The following is an 18,611-nucleotide window of genomic DNA, read 5'->3' as shown; positions in this document are numbered from 1 at the left end:
TCTCCTTTGCCTCAATTAGCAGTAAAGCCTACACAAAGACACCGGGAACATGATGGCAAGAGAAGGCCACCCGCCTCTCTACACCCCTAGATGACACACTACATGATCCCAGTGGAGTACACAGAAAATTCCAAGGAGATCAGAGGCCAGGGGTCCTTGGTGGAACCATGGCAGGGAAAGTATCGGAGACAGAAATATGAGGCTCTGGGTAGTGATAAAATAAATTGTTTTAATGGAAGGCTTTCTGAGACTGCAACTTTTTCTTCTGCTATCAAACAGCCAGTTTCCCTGCCCTGGGGTTTCTTAGGGAGTGCACGGCTGAACTCCTGGCCCACAGGAAGCTGGCATGTTACTCTGACACACTACGTTCAGTCCCTCCAGGGATCCAGAGGTGTGTCTTAATGTCAGGAGACTGGAGTTAGCTGGTAGTTAGTCCAAGGTATGCCATCCCCATGAGTGTCCAGACCCGAGGGAGGGGACAAGGGGCTTCACTTCCCACTTAGGGTGTTTCTCCATGAAGGAAGAGAGAGGGGACAGATCACTTTTGAAATTTTGACTCTGACCTTTACAAAGAAAACTATTAGACACTTTAGTATTATATACAAGGCAGAGGGGAGAGGACACAAAGGGGAAATTGCACTTAATTACAGTAGTTTATAGTTTACAGCCATTAGACAAATTTACTTCTTTAAAAGAAATCTCAAGATCATTTGGGATGGGGGCAGGGGAGGGAGTCTGCAGATATTTACAGTGTGTTTGGCTCAGTTCAATAGCACGTGTCCTCCTCTCCTCGTTTCAGTAACAGATTCAAGTTTTCGCATCAGTTTGTTCAGTGAAGGATCACAACGTAGACAGTGCGGCTTTCTTGCTTCCTCTTCGGCGGTTCCTTGTCTCCCACCTCCAGGACGGACAGGGTCCTTGACATCGTGGGCGAGGCATCGTGGCAATACTGCATAGAAGGGAAGCTGGGCTTCAGGATGTGCCTCCTGAGAGTGGATTGTCTGAGGTGCCAGCAGGACGTCCGTCGGGTAAGCAGGGACCTCTCGCAGGTGCTTGTCAGGTCACTGGGCTTTTCCACGACAGCTGCCCAGAGGCTGATGGTGTGGAAAACACGGTCCTTGTTGCTGCGCACAAAGTAAGTGATGTGTAGGCATCACCAGGCTTGCAGAGGACACTGCAGAGAGAGAGGAGGGCGAGTGCTCAGCTGTGTCATTTGGCAGGGACATGGGCCATTAGTTTGGCTTCTCTAAGGGAGCTGATGCCCAACTCAACCAGCAAAGGGCAGCAGGTGGAGGGCTGGGGCCTCGTGTCTGCTCAGTTCTGCAGTTTTCATGCTGAGGCACACTTCCTGCAGGAAAACCTGGGAGCCGGCTTTCCTGGCCACTTCAGAAGAGAGAAGTGAATTGTTGAGGACCTTGAAATAGTCCTAACTTGCTGACCTTAATCCTGGAGTTGGGCCCCTCTTTCTGTGACAGTGGCATTTATAGAGTGCTCAGTGTGCTTGAAAAGGCAGCTGGATGGTGAGCTCTTGCCTCTTGTGGAAGCAAGGGTCTCTTCCTAAGACCTCTAAGAGCTGAGGTCTCCTATACTAATGCTTCTCAAACTTTAATGGACCCACAAGTACCAGAGAGCCTGTGAAAATGTGGATTCTGGTTTAATTCTGACTTGTAGGCCTGCGGTGGGCCTAAGAGTCTGTATTTCTAACAAGTTCCCAGGGTGTGCCAGTGCTGCTCACCTAGGGCCGCAAGGCCAGAAAGCACATGAGAAAATGACCACTCAAACTACTCATCAGGAAGGAGCTTTGCAAACTGCAAAGTGCTTTCTACAGGTTTCTTACTTTGGCATAAGAAACCCAGAGGACCAGGGAAAGGATCCAAAGGCTGAAGGCCTCTGATGCCATCCTTGTGGGTGGACCAGGGCAGGAGACCCCAGAATGGCTGGAGAAGCCCTCAAGAGAAGCCACCTCACCCAACTCAGGGCAGCCTCGCCCTCCAGTGCCCGGGCCTTATTCATTTGAACCGTCATGGAGCGTCCCTGCTCTCCTTTTCACTTCTGGGGAGTCTTTTTGTCTCCCTGTGTCTCCTCCTTCCCTTTTGCTTTTTTTGGCATCTAAGGTTCTGCCTTTGACTTAGTGGCTTATTCTCTCAAGATCTCCCCCAAACACACACACACACACACACACACACACTTATGCCTACAAATACTACTAAAGGCCACTGTTACCACATTGATCAGTGCTGCAACCATAACCCTATATGAGGATACCATTATGTCTATTTGACAGATTAGGAAAACAAGGCTAAAAGAGTCAGTGAATTATCCAAGGTTTAAGAACTAGGAGAGTGTGGAGCCACAGCCTCAAACTAGCTGTCTAGGTGACCACTCAGAGTGTGCTCTTTCAGTCATGCTTGGAGGTAAGGAGCCTTCTACTAAGTTTCGTGCTCTTGGACAAGTTACTCTCTGTGTGCCTCAGTTTCTTCCCCTATAAAATGGGAGTTGTTGTGTGATTCGACGAGTCAACACCTGCGGAGTCCTGAGAGTGGTCCTTGGCACAACTGTTATTATTAGCATGGGGTTCTTTAGCCCAAGCCCGTGCTGCTCCTCAGTGCTCTTAAGAGTGGGGCTGAAGGCTGGGCGCGTTGGCTCACACCTATAATCCCAGCAGCCTGAGAGGCTAAGGCAGATGAATCATGAAGTCAGGAGATCGAGACCAGACTGGCTAACATAGTGAAACCCCGTCCCTACTAAAAATACAAAAATTAGCCAGGCATGGTGGTGCGCATCTGTAGTCCCAGCTACTTGGGAGGCTGAGGCAGGAGAATTGCTTGAACCTGGGAGGTGGAGGTTGTGGTGAGCCGATATTACGCTCCTGCACTCCAGCCTGGGCAACAGAGCAAGACTCGGTCTCACAAAAAAACAAAACAAAACAAAACAGAGTGGAGCTGAGCAGTGTGTGCATGTGAGGAGACAGGCTTCTGATCCTTCTACATTCTTGAGACGTTGGTCAGGGTCCTCTGATACCCTTTGCCTCCTCTTCCTCCCCTGGCCCACCCCCACTCTCAAGTCTCTTTACTTCTCACTATCAGCCTTTTTCCAATTTTCAGATTTCAGGTGGAGGAGAGAGAAAACGGCTTGTGACCTTGCAGGTTTCAATAGAAGAGCAAACAAGAAGGGCAGATAAGGAGACGCCAGTGAGATTCTATGACCTGTCATTAGGGATGGGCTTCCCAGCTATCAAATGTTTGCTCACATAATAAAATGGTGGCAGAGCCCAAAATGTTGTCAAAGGAACTAGAGTTATTTGCCCCCTTCAGAGTCTAAACACAAACATCTGATAAGGGGTGCACTGTGGTCTTTTAGAACTGGAGGCCCAGCACATGCAGCCCCACGGGGGCCTGGCCCAGAAGATCTCTGAGAGACCGCGGGGCCCTCCATCTGAAAGGTGCGGTAGCTGTGGCAATGTGAAGGGCATCCTCACTCTAAGAGGATTTGTTATATAATGGTAAGAGCTAACATTTTTCGATGTCCTACTGTGTGCCAGGCACCATACTAAGGATTTCAGAACCATCACTGCCTCAAATTCTTACACTGACCCTTTGAAGTAGGTGATTATCATGAATTCATTTAACATATGTTTGAGTGACTACTGTGTACTTAGCACTTTTTTAGACACTGGAGATGCAACTGTAAACAAGACCCTGCCCACGTCTTCACAGACTTTACCTCCTAGTGAAGGCTTTGAATAATAAGTAAACAAATGCACACATACACACACACACACATAATACAACTTTAGGTGGAGATGAGCACTCCATAGAAAAATAAGCATACAGGTTAGGGCAGCTTGAGGAAAAAGAGATTACCTTAGATAGGGGAATCAGGCGAGGCCTCTTTGAAGTGGTAATATTTGAGCTGAATGAAGTGAATGGGCAAGCATGTAAAAATGCACAGAAAAAAAGAGCTCCGGGCAGACACCACAAATGCAGGAGTCCTGGAGTGGGATCTCTTCAGCCCTGGCACAGCTGAAGCTGAGCGGGCGATGGAGGGAGGAAGGAGGTGAGAACAGTGACACTGGCAGTGGCATAATCACATAGGATCCTGTATGTCTCTGTTTTAGTTAGGTTGTCATGGAAAGCTATTGGAGAGTTTTGACAGGGGATTGACATACTTGATGTCTCTTTGTAAGAGATCACTCTGGTGAACAGAGCCTAGTGGGGCAAGGGTGGAAGTGGGAGACAGGCAGGGGCCACCTAAGGAGATCAGGGAGAGACAAGGGGGCCTGGGCTGGGACTAGGACAGTCCTGATGGGAGTGTGAGAAGAGGCCAGATTTAGGATGCATCCTGAGGGCCCCCTAGTAGAACTTATTGATGGACCGATGTGATGTGGAGAGAAGAATCGGATACTCTCAGCTCGCTCACTTGAATAACTGGTGCCAGTTTTGGAAATGGAGAAGCCCATGGAGGAAGCAATTTTGATAAGATGAAATTAGGGCAAAATGAAGCGTTCCTATTTTAGGCACGTTGAATTCAAGAGGCTTATTAGATATTTTAGACATGCATCTGTCCCTGCCAAAGAAGCACCGGATTTGTGAGTAAGCGCTCAGGGAAGACTGGACTGCAGATAGAATTATAGGAGCCATCGGCGTGTACACTTGACCTAAAGCCATGGGACTGGAGGAGATCACCCAGGTGTGAGCATAGATGAGAAGAGGCCAAAGAATGAGGCCTGGGGCCCTCCAACACATAAATGTGGGGAAGATGAGTTGTCAGCTGAGGAGATGAGAAGTGGCCAGTGCCGTAGAAGAATCAGGAATGGTAGCATCCTAAACTCACATGGAAAAAAGGAGGGAGCATCAGTTGTGTCAAAGACAGAGGATGAAAAGTAACCATTGGATTCAGCAGCAGGGAGGTGTTCGTGAGCTGGACACAGTGAAGTGTGAGGACAAAAGCCAGTCTGCAGTGATCTCAAGAGAGAATTGAGGGTGAGGAAATGGAGACAGTGAGGACACATAAGTCACTTCTATGACCATGAACTTATGTGAGATTCATCGTAGCTCCATTAATTAAAAGTCATGAAAAAATGCTCATCATCACTGGCCATCAGAGAAATGCAAATCAAAACCACAATGAGATACCATCTCACACCAGTTAGAATGGCGATCATTAAAAGTCAGGAAACAACAGGTGCTGGAGAGGATGTGGAGAAACAGGAACACTTTTACACTGTTGGTGGGAGTGTAAACTAGTTCAACCATTGTGGAAGACAGTGTGGCGATTCCTCAAGGATCTAGAACTAGAAATACCATTTGACCCAGCCATCCCATTACTGGGTGTATACCCAAAGGATTATAAATCATGCTGCTATAAAGACACATGCACATTTATGTTTATTGTGGTGCTATTCACACAAAGACTTGGAACCAACCCAAATGTCCATCAACAACAGACTGGATTAAGAAAATGTGGCACATATACACCATGGAGTACCAGGCAGCCATAAAAAAAGATGAGTTCATGTCCTTTGTAGGGACATGGATNGTGGAGAAACAGGAACACTTTTACACTGTTGGTGGGAGTGTAAACTAGTTCAACCATTGTGGAAGACAGTGTGGCGATTCCTCAAGGATCTAGAACTAGAAATACCATTTGACCCAGCCATCCCATTACTGGGTGTATACCCAAAGGATTATAAATCATGCTGCTATAAAGACACATGCACATTTATGTTTATTGTGGCGCTATTCACACAAAGACTTGGAACCAACCCAAATGTCCATCAACAACAGACTGGATTAAGAAAATGTGGCACATATACACCATGGAGTACCAGGCAGCCATAAAAAAAGATGAGTTCATGTCCTTTGTAGGGACATGGATGCAGCTGGAAACCATCATTCTCAACAAACTATCACAAGAACAGAAAACAAAACACCGCATGTTCTCACTCATAGGTGGGAATTGAACAATGAGATCACTTGGACACAGGAAGGGGAACATCACACACTGGGGCCCGTTGTGGGGTGGGGGGAGAGGGTGGGGAGGGATAGCATTAGGAGATATGCCAAATGTAAATGAAGAGTTGATGGGTGCAGCACACCAACATGGCACATGTATACATATGTAACAAACCTGCACATTGTGCACATGTACCCTAGAACTTAAAGTATAAAAAAAAAGTCATGATTATAATTCCGGTTTTACAGATGAGGGAAGTGTGGCCTGGAGAAGTGATAAGTAAGTTGGCCAGGGTCTCACAACAGCAAGGCTTGTGCTCTGCACCCCTATGTGAAAGCACTTCCTTCAACCCCCTCAACAGGGGGAAATAAATGCCTTTTGCTACTTAAAGTCCTTTTCCCAAACTCAGAGCCGCTCAGGGATGCCAGCAGGGGAAGTCAAGAGTGACCCAGCTTCCATGGGCTGGGTGTTTCCTTTGGGACATGCGCTGAGTAAGTATTTTATAAATCTTAATCAGTTAGTCCTTTCAGTGATCCCATGAAAGAGGTATCATTATCTTCATTTTACAGGTGCGCAAACAGAGGCTCAGAGAGGCTTAGACGTTTCTCTGAGGTCACACAGGTAGACAGTGATAGAATCTTGAGCCCAGATCTGCCTAACTCCCAGGTCGATGCTTCCAACCATCAGAACACTCTGCTTCCCTACCCAGTGAAGAAGCTGGGAGAGCGGGAACAGCTGAAGGGGATAGATGTTGAGGCCACCTCCCTCCCCCCTCCCCGTGTCAGCGCCCTGACTAGTTACTGCTCTGGGGGCCCTCTCTTGACCTTCCCATAAACTAGGAAGTCAAGCAGCGGGGAGAGAACGTTGTGGAAACAGCAGTTGGTTCACAACCTGCCTACACTTGTTCTGAGGTCAGTGCTTGCTGTGGTCTTGTTTCCAGACTAGCGGGGCATTGTTGAACTCAGGCACAAACCCACTCAGAGATAACTTGCCAGCACCCAAGAGTTGAGGAGGAGGGAGAGGTATGTGCTCTGGAGGGGACAGATGGCAGTAGATGCAGAAGGATCCTTGGCAGCGAGAAGTCCCAGCCTGGAGTTCCTGACCTGTAATCCCCAAGGCCCTTGGGGCATGTCTGCCTTGACAACAGGAAGTACTGGGATCGGACAGATACAAGTACAAATCCTGGCTTTAGCTTTATACCTGCATAGCCTTAGGTTGCTATTACGGGTGCTTAAAAGTGGATATTGGAAGATGAACATTGTTTAATGGGTTTGGAGTGAGAAAACCAGTCTGGAAGTCCAGCTCTGGAATTTATGATCTGTTTGAACTTGACCAGATCCACACCTGTCTTTGAACCTCCGTTTTCTGCTTTGTAAATCAGGTATAAAAATAACGACCTTGCAGAATGGGTAAGAGGGTTCTCCAGGAAATGTAAGCTAGAAAAGCATCTGGGGTGCTTCTTGGAATATGGAGGCATCAAAAAATACGAGTTCCGCATTCATTCATTCGTTGTTATTTACTGAACATCTAATATAGCCCAGGCATTCGGCTAAGCCCAAAGGGTATGAGTGCTTTGAGAGGCCCTGAACTATTTCCTTTTTTCCTGGGAAGTGGGTGAATGGGGAGTCTGTGTATCAGCAGGAGAATGGGAAACAGGGATCTGGAGCCCAGGCCCAAGAGGTAGGATGTGCTTGAGAGATGGTAGTAATCCTGAGTCATTTTCTTATCCCAGCCTCCTTTGACTGCATGTAGACCAAGCACTGAGTTGGATATTGAAAGAGTCACTAGGCCGGGCTCAGTGGCTCACACCTGTAATTCCAGCACTTTGGGAGGCGGAGGCGGGAAGATCAAGAGGTCAGGAGTTCGAGACCAGCCTGGCCAACATAGTGAAACCTTGTCTCTACTAAAAATACAAAAAATTAGCTAGATGTGGTGGCATGTGCCTGTAGTCCCAGCTACTTGGGAGGCTGAGGCGGGAGAATCGCTTGAACCCAGTAGGAGGAGGTTGCGTGAGCTGAGACCACGCCATTGCACTCCAGCCTGGGTGACAGAGTGAGACTCCGTCTCAAAAAAAAAAAAAAAAAAAAGTCACTGGAATGAGAGACAACTATCTCCTAAAGGATCACAGATGGGAGAGAAAACAGGGAGGGTGCAATCACTCTGAGTACTTGACTATGTACTAGGCATTCTGTTAGGCACGTTGAATATTTTGTGAGATGGGGGTGGGATTTTCCCCATTTACAGATGAAGAAACTGAGTCTCCCAACAAGCAATTAACTGCCCAAGGTCACATACCAGGGGGTGATGGAGCTGAAAGTAGCTCAGGTCTGCTGGCGTTTCCTACCACTGTACGATGCCTCTAAAATAGCACTGCTTGGGATGTGTCCCTTTGACCCGAGCAAGGTGCATGCTAACTGCCTGGGTCAGTGCACACATCAGCAAGTGAAATGCTCCAAGAAGCCCTGCCCAGTGGCATTTAACTTTATGGAATCCAGCAGATCCCCCAACATATTTGACCAAGAAATCCTTCTCTCCCCTCACTTGTATGTCCTTGATACTTAGTGATACAGTTTAGATGGGTGTCCCTTCCAAATTTCATGTTGAAATATGATCCCCAGTGTTGGAGGTAAGGCCTAGTGGGAGATACTGGATCAAGGTGGCAGATCCCTTATGAATGGCTCAGCACCATCCCCTTGGTGATAAGTGAGCTCTCACTCAAGTTAATTCACACAAGATCTGGTTAAGAGTCTGGGATCGCCCCTTTCTCTCTCTTGCTCTTTATCTCACCATGTGACATGCCTATTCCCCTTTTACCTTCTGCCCTGACTGTAAGCTTCCTAAGGCCCTCACCAGAAGCAGATGCTGGCACCGCACTTCCTGTACAACCTGCAGAGCCACGAGCCAATTAAATGTATTTTCTTTGTAAGTTACCCAGCCTCAGGTATTCCTTTATAGTGATGCAAATGGACTAACAAAAAACTGGTACTGGGAGTGGGGCATTGCTATAAGGATACTTGAAGATGGCCAGGCACAGTGGCTCACGCCTGTAATCCCAGCACTTTGGGAGGCCGAGGCGGGTGGATCACCTGAGGTCAGGAGTTTGAGACCAGCCTGGCCAACATGGTGAAACCCTGTTTCTACTAAAAATACAAAAAATTAGCCAGGCGTGGTGGCCCGCACCTGTGATCCTAGCTACTTGGGAGGCTGAGGCAGAATTGCTTGAACCCGGGAGGTGTAGGTTGCAGTGAGCCGAGATCACACCATTGCACTCCAGGCTGGACAACAAGAGCAAAACTCCGTCCCGCCCCTGCCCAACAACAACAACAACAAAAATACTTGAAGATGTGGAAGCAGCTTTGGCAATGGGCAACAGGCAGAGATTGGGAGTTTGGAGGGCCAGAAGAAGACAGGAAGATGAAGGAAAGTTTGGAATTTCTTAGAGACCTGTTAAGTGATTGTGACCAAAATCCTGATAGAAATATAGAAAGCAAAGGCCAGGCTGATGAGGTCTCAGATGGAAATGAGGAACTGATTGGGAACTAGGGCAAAGGTCACCCTCCTTACACCCAGGTGGAGAACTTGGCTGCATTGTGTCCATATTCTAGGGATCTGTGGAAGTTTGAACTTCAGAATGATAGCCTAGGGTATCTAAGGGAAGACATTTCTAAGCAGTAAAACATTCAAGATGTGGCCTGGCTGCTTCTAATAACCCACAATCAGCTATGGAAGCAAAGGAATAACCTACATTTGGAATGTTGGAATTTACATTTAAAAAGGGAAGCAGAGCATAAAAGTTTGGAAAATTTGCAGCCTAACCCTATGGTAGAGAAGGAATTCAAGTGGCTTGTGGAGCAACAACTTGCTAGAGAGATTAGCTTGACTAAAGAGGCCCATGTGCTAATAGCCAAGACAATGGAAAAAAGGCATTGAAGTATTTCAGAAATCTTGTAGGCAGCCCCTCCCATTAGAGGCCCAGAGGCTTAGGAAGAAAATACGGTTTTGGGGGCTAGACCAAAGGCCCTGCTGTCCTGCACAGCCTTCGGACACTGATCCCTGCATACCTGCTGCTCTAGCTTTAGCTCTGGCTCAAAGGGCCCCAAATACAGCCCAGACCACCACTCTAGAGGGCTCAGTCTGTAAGCCTTGGTGGGTTCCATGTGGTGTTAAGCCTGCAGATGCACAGAATGCAAGAGTGAAGGAGGCTTGGCAGCTTCCTCCTAGATTTCAGAGGATGTATCAGAAAGCCTGGGTGCCCAGGCAGAAGCCTGCTGCAGGGGCAGAGCCCAGAACCCCTGTAGAGAACCTCCACTAAGGCAGTGCTGAGGGGAAATGTGGGATTGGAGTCCCCGCACCCCCCCAGAGTCCCCAGCAGGATACTGCCTAATGGAGCTGTCGGAATGCGCCTGCTACCCTCTAGACCTCAGAATGGTAAAGCCACTAGCAGCTTGCAACCTCAGAATGTAAAAGCCACAGGGCAAATCTGCCCAAGGCCTTGGGAGCCCATCTAGCACACCAATGTGCCCAGGATATGGGACATGGAATCAAGGATTATTTTGGAGCTTTAAGATTTAATGCCTGCCCTGTTGGGTTTCAGACTTACGTGGGGTGTTACCCCTTTCTTTTGGCTGATGTATTTCTTTTGGGATGGGAACATCTACACAATGCCTGTACCACCATTGTATTTTGGAAGTAAGTAAATAGTTTTTTATTTTACAAGCTCATAGGTGGAAGGACTTGCTCTTGAGTCTCAGATGAAACTTTGGACTTTTGAGTTAATACTGGAATGAGTTAAGACTTTCAGGGACTAGTGGGAAGGGATGATTGTATTTTGCAATGTAAGAAGGACATGAGATTTGGGAGGCCACGGGTGGAATGATATGGTTTGGATGTGTGTCCCCTCCAAATCTCATGTTGAAATGTGATTCCCCATATTGCAGGTGGGGCTTAGTGGGAGGTACTGGATCATGGGAGCAGATCGCTCAAAAATGGCTTAGCATCATCCCCTTGGTGATGAGTGAGTGAATTCATGCTTGAGTTAGTTCACGTGAGATCTGGCTGTTTAAAAGAGTCTAGGGCTAGGCATGGTGGCTCACACCTGTAATCCCAGCACTTTGGGAGGCCAAGGCAGGTGGTTCACTTGAGCGAAGGAGTTTAAGAACAGCCTGGGCAACATGGCAAAACAAAACAAAAAAAAAATGCAAAAATTAGCCTGGCATGGTGGTGTGCACCTGTAGTCTCAGTTACTCTGGAGGCTGAGACAGGAGGATTGATTGAGCCCAGGAGGTTAAAGCTGCAGTGAGCTGTGATAGTGCCACTGCACTCCAGCCTGGGTGACAGAATAGGACCCTGTCTCAAAACATGAAAATATAAATAAATGAATGAATGAATGAATAAATAAATAAATAAATAAGCCCAGGGCCTCCCCCTTCTCTCTCCTCCTCCCACTCTCGCCATGTGATGCACCTGCCCTGCCTGCACCTTCCGCCGTGATTGTAAACCTTCTGAGGCCTTCAGCAGAGGCAGATGCTGGCATCATGCTTCCTGTACAGCCTGCAGAACCATAAGCCTTTTAACCTCTTTTACCCAGCCTCAGATATTTCTTTATAGCGATGCAAACAGACATCGCTATAAGCAATAAATTGGAACACGCCAGCCGTGAATTTGCAATTCCTGTTGGAATATAAGACCTTAAAACAAAAACAAAAAAGCAGAATTGCCATCAGGTCTCTTTCAGAACTCACTTCTGACCCTTTGCCTTAGGAACAGAGTTTGTACAAACTGTCTTCACCTTGGGTACCTTCTGCTGTCAGGAGGCAGCACCTTTACCCTCATTTTACCTCACTGTGCCCTTCCCATTCCTCCTTCTCTTTCAACTTGTTGGAAGAATGTTTCCTGAGTGGAATATAGTAACTGAACTTATTTTTATTTTATTTTTGTTTTTTTTGAGACGGAGTCTCGCTCTGTCTCCCAGGCTGGAGTGCAGTGGCCGGATCTCAGCTCACTGCAAGCTCTGCCTCCCGGGTTTACGCTATTCTCCTGCCTCAGCCTCCTGAGTAGCTGGGACTACAGATGTCCGTCACCTCGCCTGGCTAGGTTTTTGTATTTTTTAGTGGAGACGGGGTTTCACTGTGTTAGCCAGGATAGTCTCGATCTCCTGACCTCGTGATCTGCCTGTCTCGGCCTCCCAAAGTGCTGGGATTACAGGCTTGAGACATCACGCCCGGCCGCGAACTTACTTTTTTACTCTTGTTCCTGACCACAAAGACAAGAGTGGCAGCAGTTACCATAGAATTTTAAAGATGGGTAGTGGAAGGCAAGTATTTGGAGTCAAAGATCAAAGCCTGAAGGTCCAGCTCTAGAATTTATCATCTGTGTGACCTTGGGCAGGTCACTCTTCATCTCTGGGCTTTACTTTATTTCTTTGTACTTAGGAGGTTGCAGTAAAAAGAACACAATGAGACAATGTTCATGAGAAGTATAAACTGTAACGTGCCACATGAGTAGTTTTCATCCTAAGTGTAATAATCATCCTCATCATCACAGAAATGAGTCTATTGCCAGACTACTGAAATATCTGGGGACATGGAGACGATGTCACAGCAGTTCTGGGAGGCCACTCATGCAACTTCAAGGTCGGCTGGCCACTCTGTCCAATGGAGAGGAGAAGCCAGTAGGGGGCTGGTGCAGCGTCTCAGGGAGCATCTTAAAGTATTTTGATTAGGAGACCATTTCCTGAATTCAGAGGACTTGTTTCAACAAGCAACCATCAAAGTCAACTTGGGAAAGACAGGAATAATTAATCATGGTCCTGTCTGGGGCTGACCAAGCGGCAGATGGATTGATAAACCTTTCAAAGGGGAAGGTATTCCCAAGGAGGGCCGCTGCGCCTGGCTGCCCCCCGATTGAGATTTGTGAGCACAGATAAATGTTTTCCCTGCTCACTACAAAGAGTGGGAACTCGCACGGGGGTCGAAAGGCAGGGTAGCGAGGAGTTGTCCTTTCATCTATTGGGTGAGAGAAGAGTGACAAAGCAGGTCCCACACACCTCTCCCTCTACGCCCAGCTCCGGAGTCCAGCTGCCCTGGCCGTGTGTGTGTTTCAGTGCCCAAGACACCAGTTACTTAATCTATGCAACCTTGCTGAATCCGCAGAAAAAGCAGATGTTACAACTCTCACTTTAAAGATGAAGAAATGAAGGCTCAGGGAGGTCAAGGTCACCAAGCAAATGGCAGAACTAGGAGTAGAACCCACCTGCTCCACCTACACTCTAGGGCTGGGAGGAGATTGGGGCAAAGGAAAGGATAGAGAATCCTGATCCCATGAAGGAACCTCCTGGGAAGCCCATGGCGGTGGATGAAGTGTGATTTGCAGGGCTCAGATGAAAAAAAGACCATCAACAAGACCAAATTCTGCTGAGAGCCTCTGACATGAAGTTCAAGGTTGTCACCTACTTATCTAGTAATCGATAGAGGCCAAACAGTTCCCACGCTGCACAGACCCCAGCTACTAAAAGGTTTCATTGTGTTACTCTGGAATCATCACCTGTATTCAGACAGCTTGTCCTGTTTTCTAACTCTTGGTGTCTTCTTGCGGTCCAGCTGTCCAAGCTGCAGCAAAGAGCCTCGCCATCAGCTGCCTGTCTTTACTATTCCATCACCTCTATTCGGAGGTGGGGCTTAGTCATCAACTGAAACAGTGACTAAGCCTCTGGATTCCCCACTTTCAGTGCACCAGGAAGTTGATTCTAAATTTCTTGATAAAACCGCAAGTGGATGCATACCCCTAGAAAAGCCAGGCTGTCTACTGGGAGTCCCCATGGTTTGACATAACTGGGTCATTCCCGGACTTACGGCGTTCTGGGTCAAAGGCAGTCAGCCTCAGGACCTCTGACTTCCTGGTTACTTTCCCCACCGACGACTTTGTGGATCCTCATGGATCCCTCTTGCAAAGCAGGAACCTCAGCAGGGGACCTGTCCTCCTGAGTCTTCCTTGGAAATACCTTTTCCACGATCATTCTATTAGGGAACACTCAATCTCAATGTCTAAGCACTCTATGTCATCCAGGCTCCAGCAACCTATCAAACTTCTGTCCTTGTTTAGTGCTCTTACTGGGGAATCTGGGGGAGCAACAAGCCCTTTCAGCCTGTGGCCCTTTCTTCGCCCTGGGACCTTAAGGATTCCCTTTGCAAGTAGCAGGGGGCCTCAGAAGGACCTAACTTCTGGCCAAGTCCATGCTTGCCACACCCTCTGCATATCAATAGCCTTAGTCACACCCTGCCCACACCCCAACCCCCGCAAATCCTGCTGGCATTACCTGTTTACTTGAAGACATGTTGGTGAGTGTACTGATGCTGCTGGTATCTGTGACCACCATTGCAGATGGAAACCGGGAGGTGTGGGAATACTGGGGGGGTTCCTGCTTGTGTGCGTACACTGGAGAGACAGAGTAAAGACAGAATCAAGGTGCATACACAGGCACATACACAGCTACGGAGCCCCCATCCCACACCACAGCTCCCATCTCCCCAGGCAGATAAAAGGGGTGGTGGTTATAGCGGGGATTTCTTTTATGAGTTATCCATAAGATTCATGTAAATTCCAAGTCACACGACCAACTCCCGAAAGCATGCGGATGCTTGGCTCTGAGGGAGAGACCAGACTGTTCTCAGAACATGGGGCCTAACAGGGAGGCCTCCGGTATGGAACGGGGGTGAAGGTCACTGGCCATTGCCTCAGCTTGCCCTTCTCATGCAGGGAGGCAGGTTATTTCCTGGTCTGGGGCACCATGGGCTCTCTCTTCATGGGTGGCCAGGCCTGCTGAGCCTCAGCAGTCCACAGGTCACTGGTGACCACTCTCTTGGCTGTCCCACCCAGGCCTGGCCACTGAGGAAGCCTGGCCAGGTGAAGGGATAGGGGTAAGTGGGGAGCACATCGACACGCTCTGGGAGGATGGGAAGTGGGGCACATGTGGTCTCAGACTGTGCTACAGGCTGTGGCAGATTTTCAGAAGCCACTAAAATGTGATTGGAATGTGAGATGGTGCTCAGAAACCAGCTCCACAGGCCTGAGTGGGGATTGAGCCCTGAAGATAGAAGGCTGGACTTGGCTGTTCTCCCCCAGACCCACAGCTTATCCGATGCAGCTAGAGAAGAAACACAAATCTCTTCCACCATCATTGCCTTCTAGGAGTCCCTTTATAAATAATCTTGATAATTCTTTATGCTTACCAAACGCAGTTCACCCCTATGTTTATTTCATGCTCATAATGACCCTAAATGCATACTACTTCCATTTCGTGGATGAAGAGATTGGGCTTAGAGTGGCTAAGTAACTTGCATTAGGCTACATAGCTGGTAAATATCACAGCCAGGATTTAAATCCAGGTCTGTCTGATCTAAGACTAGTGCTTTATACTGAACACTTCCTTGGGGTTTCTGAAGCAGAGAAGCCATGATTCCTCCCCAAACTCCTGTGTCAGGGGCTATAGCCAGACCTGGCCAGAGGATTGGAAGCCTGGGACTCAGGATGAAAGGCAGAGATTGGATGAGAAATAAGTGGTCGAAAGGTAGGCTTGGGGTAGGTATAGAAATTGGATATGAGAAAAAGTCTGTGTGCAGGGATGCAAGGGTGGCAAGGAGGAAGAAACTCTAATGCCCAGGACGGTGTGCCACTGGTATTTTTCACTTGTGTTCCTGGTTCTTGATTAGAGGTGTTTGTGGTGTATAAATAGGACACAGGGCTCTAGAAGATTCTTCTATTTTAGGGAAGGCAAACGGGATGCAAATTAGATGCCAACTCTGATCATCTGATAATGGCTGCTTGGAAGTTGAGATTGCAAAGGCTAAGTTGAGGTTCACTGGGAAAAGGTGCTGGTGGTTTCTGGGTGCGATCCTTTCCAGAGGTGTTGGAATGGGAAATTGGCGGTGTGTGTTCCACATGCTGTCTGGCTCCAACTCCCCTTCATCTGTAGGCCTACACTGTCCTCTTCAAACCTTTCCCTGGGAATCTCAAGGGTAGAGGAGAGGACTAGAAAAGGTACAGCAACACACACGAATTATGCTTAAGAAACTGTCTTGGTCGGTTGATCATAGGCACGGAAAAGCGACCAAGCCAATAAACTTCTGAGAAAGTTCAGACCCAGAGAGGGAAAGTGGTTGGCCACTGAGGGTCCTCAGTGCTCCCTCCCTCCACATGCCCGTGTCCTTACTGTGTGAGTTCTGCAGTTGAGTCACAGCTGCCATAAAGGGCTGCTGGGCCATGTGGCTGCCTGGGCTCTGCTGCATGAGGGGCTGCTGGTGAGGGCTGTGCAGCTGCTGGGAGAACTGGACGGGCTGCAGGGCTGCCAGGCTGCCGGCCACACTGTTGATGACAGGGACACTCTGTGCTTGGGAAGTGTTGAGGCCTGTGGGAGCAAGAGGAAGAGATCAGAGACAGCTCCTGGGATGAGAAGAGGTGAATGGATGTCATCATTTGAGCCCCTGCTCAAAGTCCCAGTCACTGGGCTGAGCCTGTTACATAGGAGATTGCATAGGAGGTGAGTTTAAAGAAATGGAGACTTGGAGAGATTAATTTACTTGCTCAAATTCCACAGTGAGTTGTGGGTTGGAGACGGGCATTAAACAGATCTGACTAAAGCCTGAGAGTCTCCCGAAGTCATCCTGTGACCTCCCAAACTTAGCTTTCTTGAGGTTAGCAGGGCTTTGGAAAAGCTGGCTCTGCTTGCCCACTCCATCCATGCCAGGCTGTGAGAGAGGCTTGCCCTGGTGCCTGCAGGGCAGAGTTAACTGAAGCACAGGTTATTGCCCAGATCTGTCTGTCCAGTAGAGGGCAGGAGTGTGCAGGGACCCAAATTTTGATCAAAAACAACTTCCATAGTCCCAGGAGTGTGAAGTCTGGAGACCCTTATTTAGTAGACTGTACAAAGACCCCGAGAGATGTCAGGTGCCAACTCCCTTGATTGTAACAGAGACGGGAGAAAACACTGGAACTCAGCCAGTCTATGAAGTGGGCATATCTTATCTGGCAGGATAGGGCTTGTGAAACTAAAAGGACCAGGTTTTAGAAAGAGGAAGTAGTACATTAAAGGTTGTCTCGTGGCACTTATAGCGGGTCTTCCCATCTTTCTGCTCTGGGGATGTCAGGGCCTCTGTGACTTGGAACTGTGTCTGTATCCTGAGGCCTCTTTAGAACCTGAGCCAGAACTGGGAGGACTGGATCCCCTGGTACCCACGGTCTATCTCCTCCCTAAGAGCGACACGGAGGAAGACAGCTAAGGTAGGCTCGGAGTGGGGACAGGACGATCAGGAGAGAAGACACCTGGGCCTCCTTCCTGGGGCCGACTATGTTCCTGTGTTCTTGCTTTCTGGGAAACTGGGGAAAGAATGGGATGAAGAAGGAATCCAGAAAAAGGTCTGTTTTAGGTGGATGTGGAAGGGACACCTAGAGAGCTTTTCCTGAAATGGAGGCGGTTTCATAAGCAGGTTTGTGGGAAGTCATCAATGGAGATAACACAGAGTCCTCAACAATTGCCTACTCAGAGCTTTAGCCGATACTGTTATCAGAAACCTAAAAGGCGAGACCCCTGAGCAGAAAGGACAGGGGGATAATCCAGCTTCTGGCTCTCCTGGGTGGGGGCTGGGGGGTGCGATGCTCTGATCACCCTGAGAACAGCACTGTCTCCAGTTCCCCAGGGGGCTCAGCATCTCCTCAAGCCAGCATCTCACCAGACATCCTGATTACTATGTTTCACTTGCCTACCTCCTGCTTACGGTCTCAGTCTCCCAGGAAGCCCCATGGATTTGCTGTTTGTGAGAAATCTCAGAGCACTGCTGCTGCTCTTTTTGGGAAACTGCTGCCCAGAAAAGCAAATGATCCTGTCTAGAGTGGATGACATTTGAAGGCATAGTTCTGAAACCTGCGTGTGCTTCGGAAATCATCTGGGGGAGCTCTTTAACAAATACACATTCCTGGGCCCCACCCAAGACCTAATGAGTCAGAACCTTCAGAGGTGGGGCCCAGGAACCTTATTTTCAATGCAGTCTGTGATCCTAATGTGCCTCAATTCCAGGACTGAAAGCCTCTGATGTCATTCCAGCTCCCTCAGTGGGTAAGTCTGGACCTTTTCATCTGTTTCTGTTTCTGGGCACTGGTTCTTGCTTGGGAAGTCTGCTATCTAGTCCATGGAAGAGAGGAGGAAGAGAATAGGATGAAGAGGTGAGAATGAGTAGAGAATGAGGAATTGGCCCTGCCACATAATTTGTTACCACCTTCTCCATGGGCTTCTGCAATTCTGAGGCAGGGCCTGTGGTACTCAACACATCAGTCAGTTAGATAAGGATGCCTGCAACCAATTCTTCGTCCTGACACTCCGTAGTGTAGGACCTCTGTGCCTCAGCAGTTTTCTGGTGATTCTCACCATTCCTCATGCTCTGTCTACCCCAGTGTACACAGATATGTACACACACAGCCATCCTTCTAAGGTCAGTGTGCACTCTGGTGTAGCCCATCTGAATAGGAAATTAAGGAGCATTGTGAGATGATAGAGAAATATGAGTAGAGGATATTAGAAAGTGCAAAATAGAAAGATATAGACTAGCCCCAGGGAAAATTTTGATTCACTTAGTACCTAAATATATATATATATATATATACATATA

General features: G+C 48.2%; 1 protein-coding gene across 3 annotated transcripts in view; it reads right to left on the bottom strand.

Moving 5' to 3' along the window:
- Positions 1-209: 209 nt before the first annotated feature.
- HNF1B (HNF1 homeobox B) overlaps positions 210-18,611 on the bottom strand; it is a 61,603-nt gene continuing 43,201 nt past the window's right edge. For 2 of the 3 annotated variants that reach the window (XM_017864107.1, XM_017864108.1), the window contains exons 7-9: positions 16,163-16,357; positions 14,270-14,388; positions 210-1,174 (exon numbers count right to left, since the gene is read on the bottom strand). In XM_017864107.1, the coding sequence (XP_017719596.1) occupies positions 1,154-1,174; positions 14,270-14,388; positions 16,163-16,357 (335 nt within the window). In that variant the 3' untranslated portion in view covers positions 210-1,153. The remainder of the gene's footprint in view (positions 1,175-14,269; positions 14,389-16,162; positions 16,358-18,611) is intronic. The other variant, XM_017864110.1, reaches the window with a different exon arrangement.

This window comes from Rhinopithecus bieti, unplaced genomic scaffold, assembly GCF_001698545.2.
Source record: "Rhinopithecus bieti isolate Rb0 unplaced genomic scaffold, ASM169854v2 scaffold_74621, whole genome shotgun sequence".
NCBI classification, from domain to species: domain Eukaryota; kingdom Metazoa; phylum Chordata; class Mammalia; order Primates; family Cercopithecidae; genus Rhinopithecus; species Rhinopithecus bieti.
This window is presented reverse-complemented; position numbering and strand designations above follow the sequence as displayed.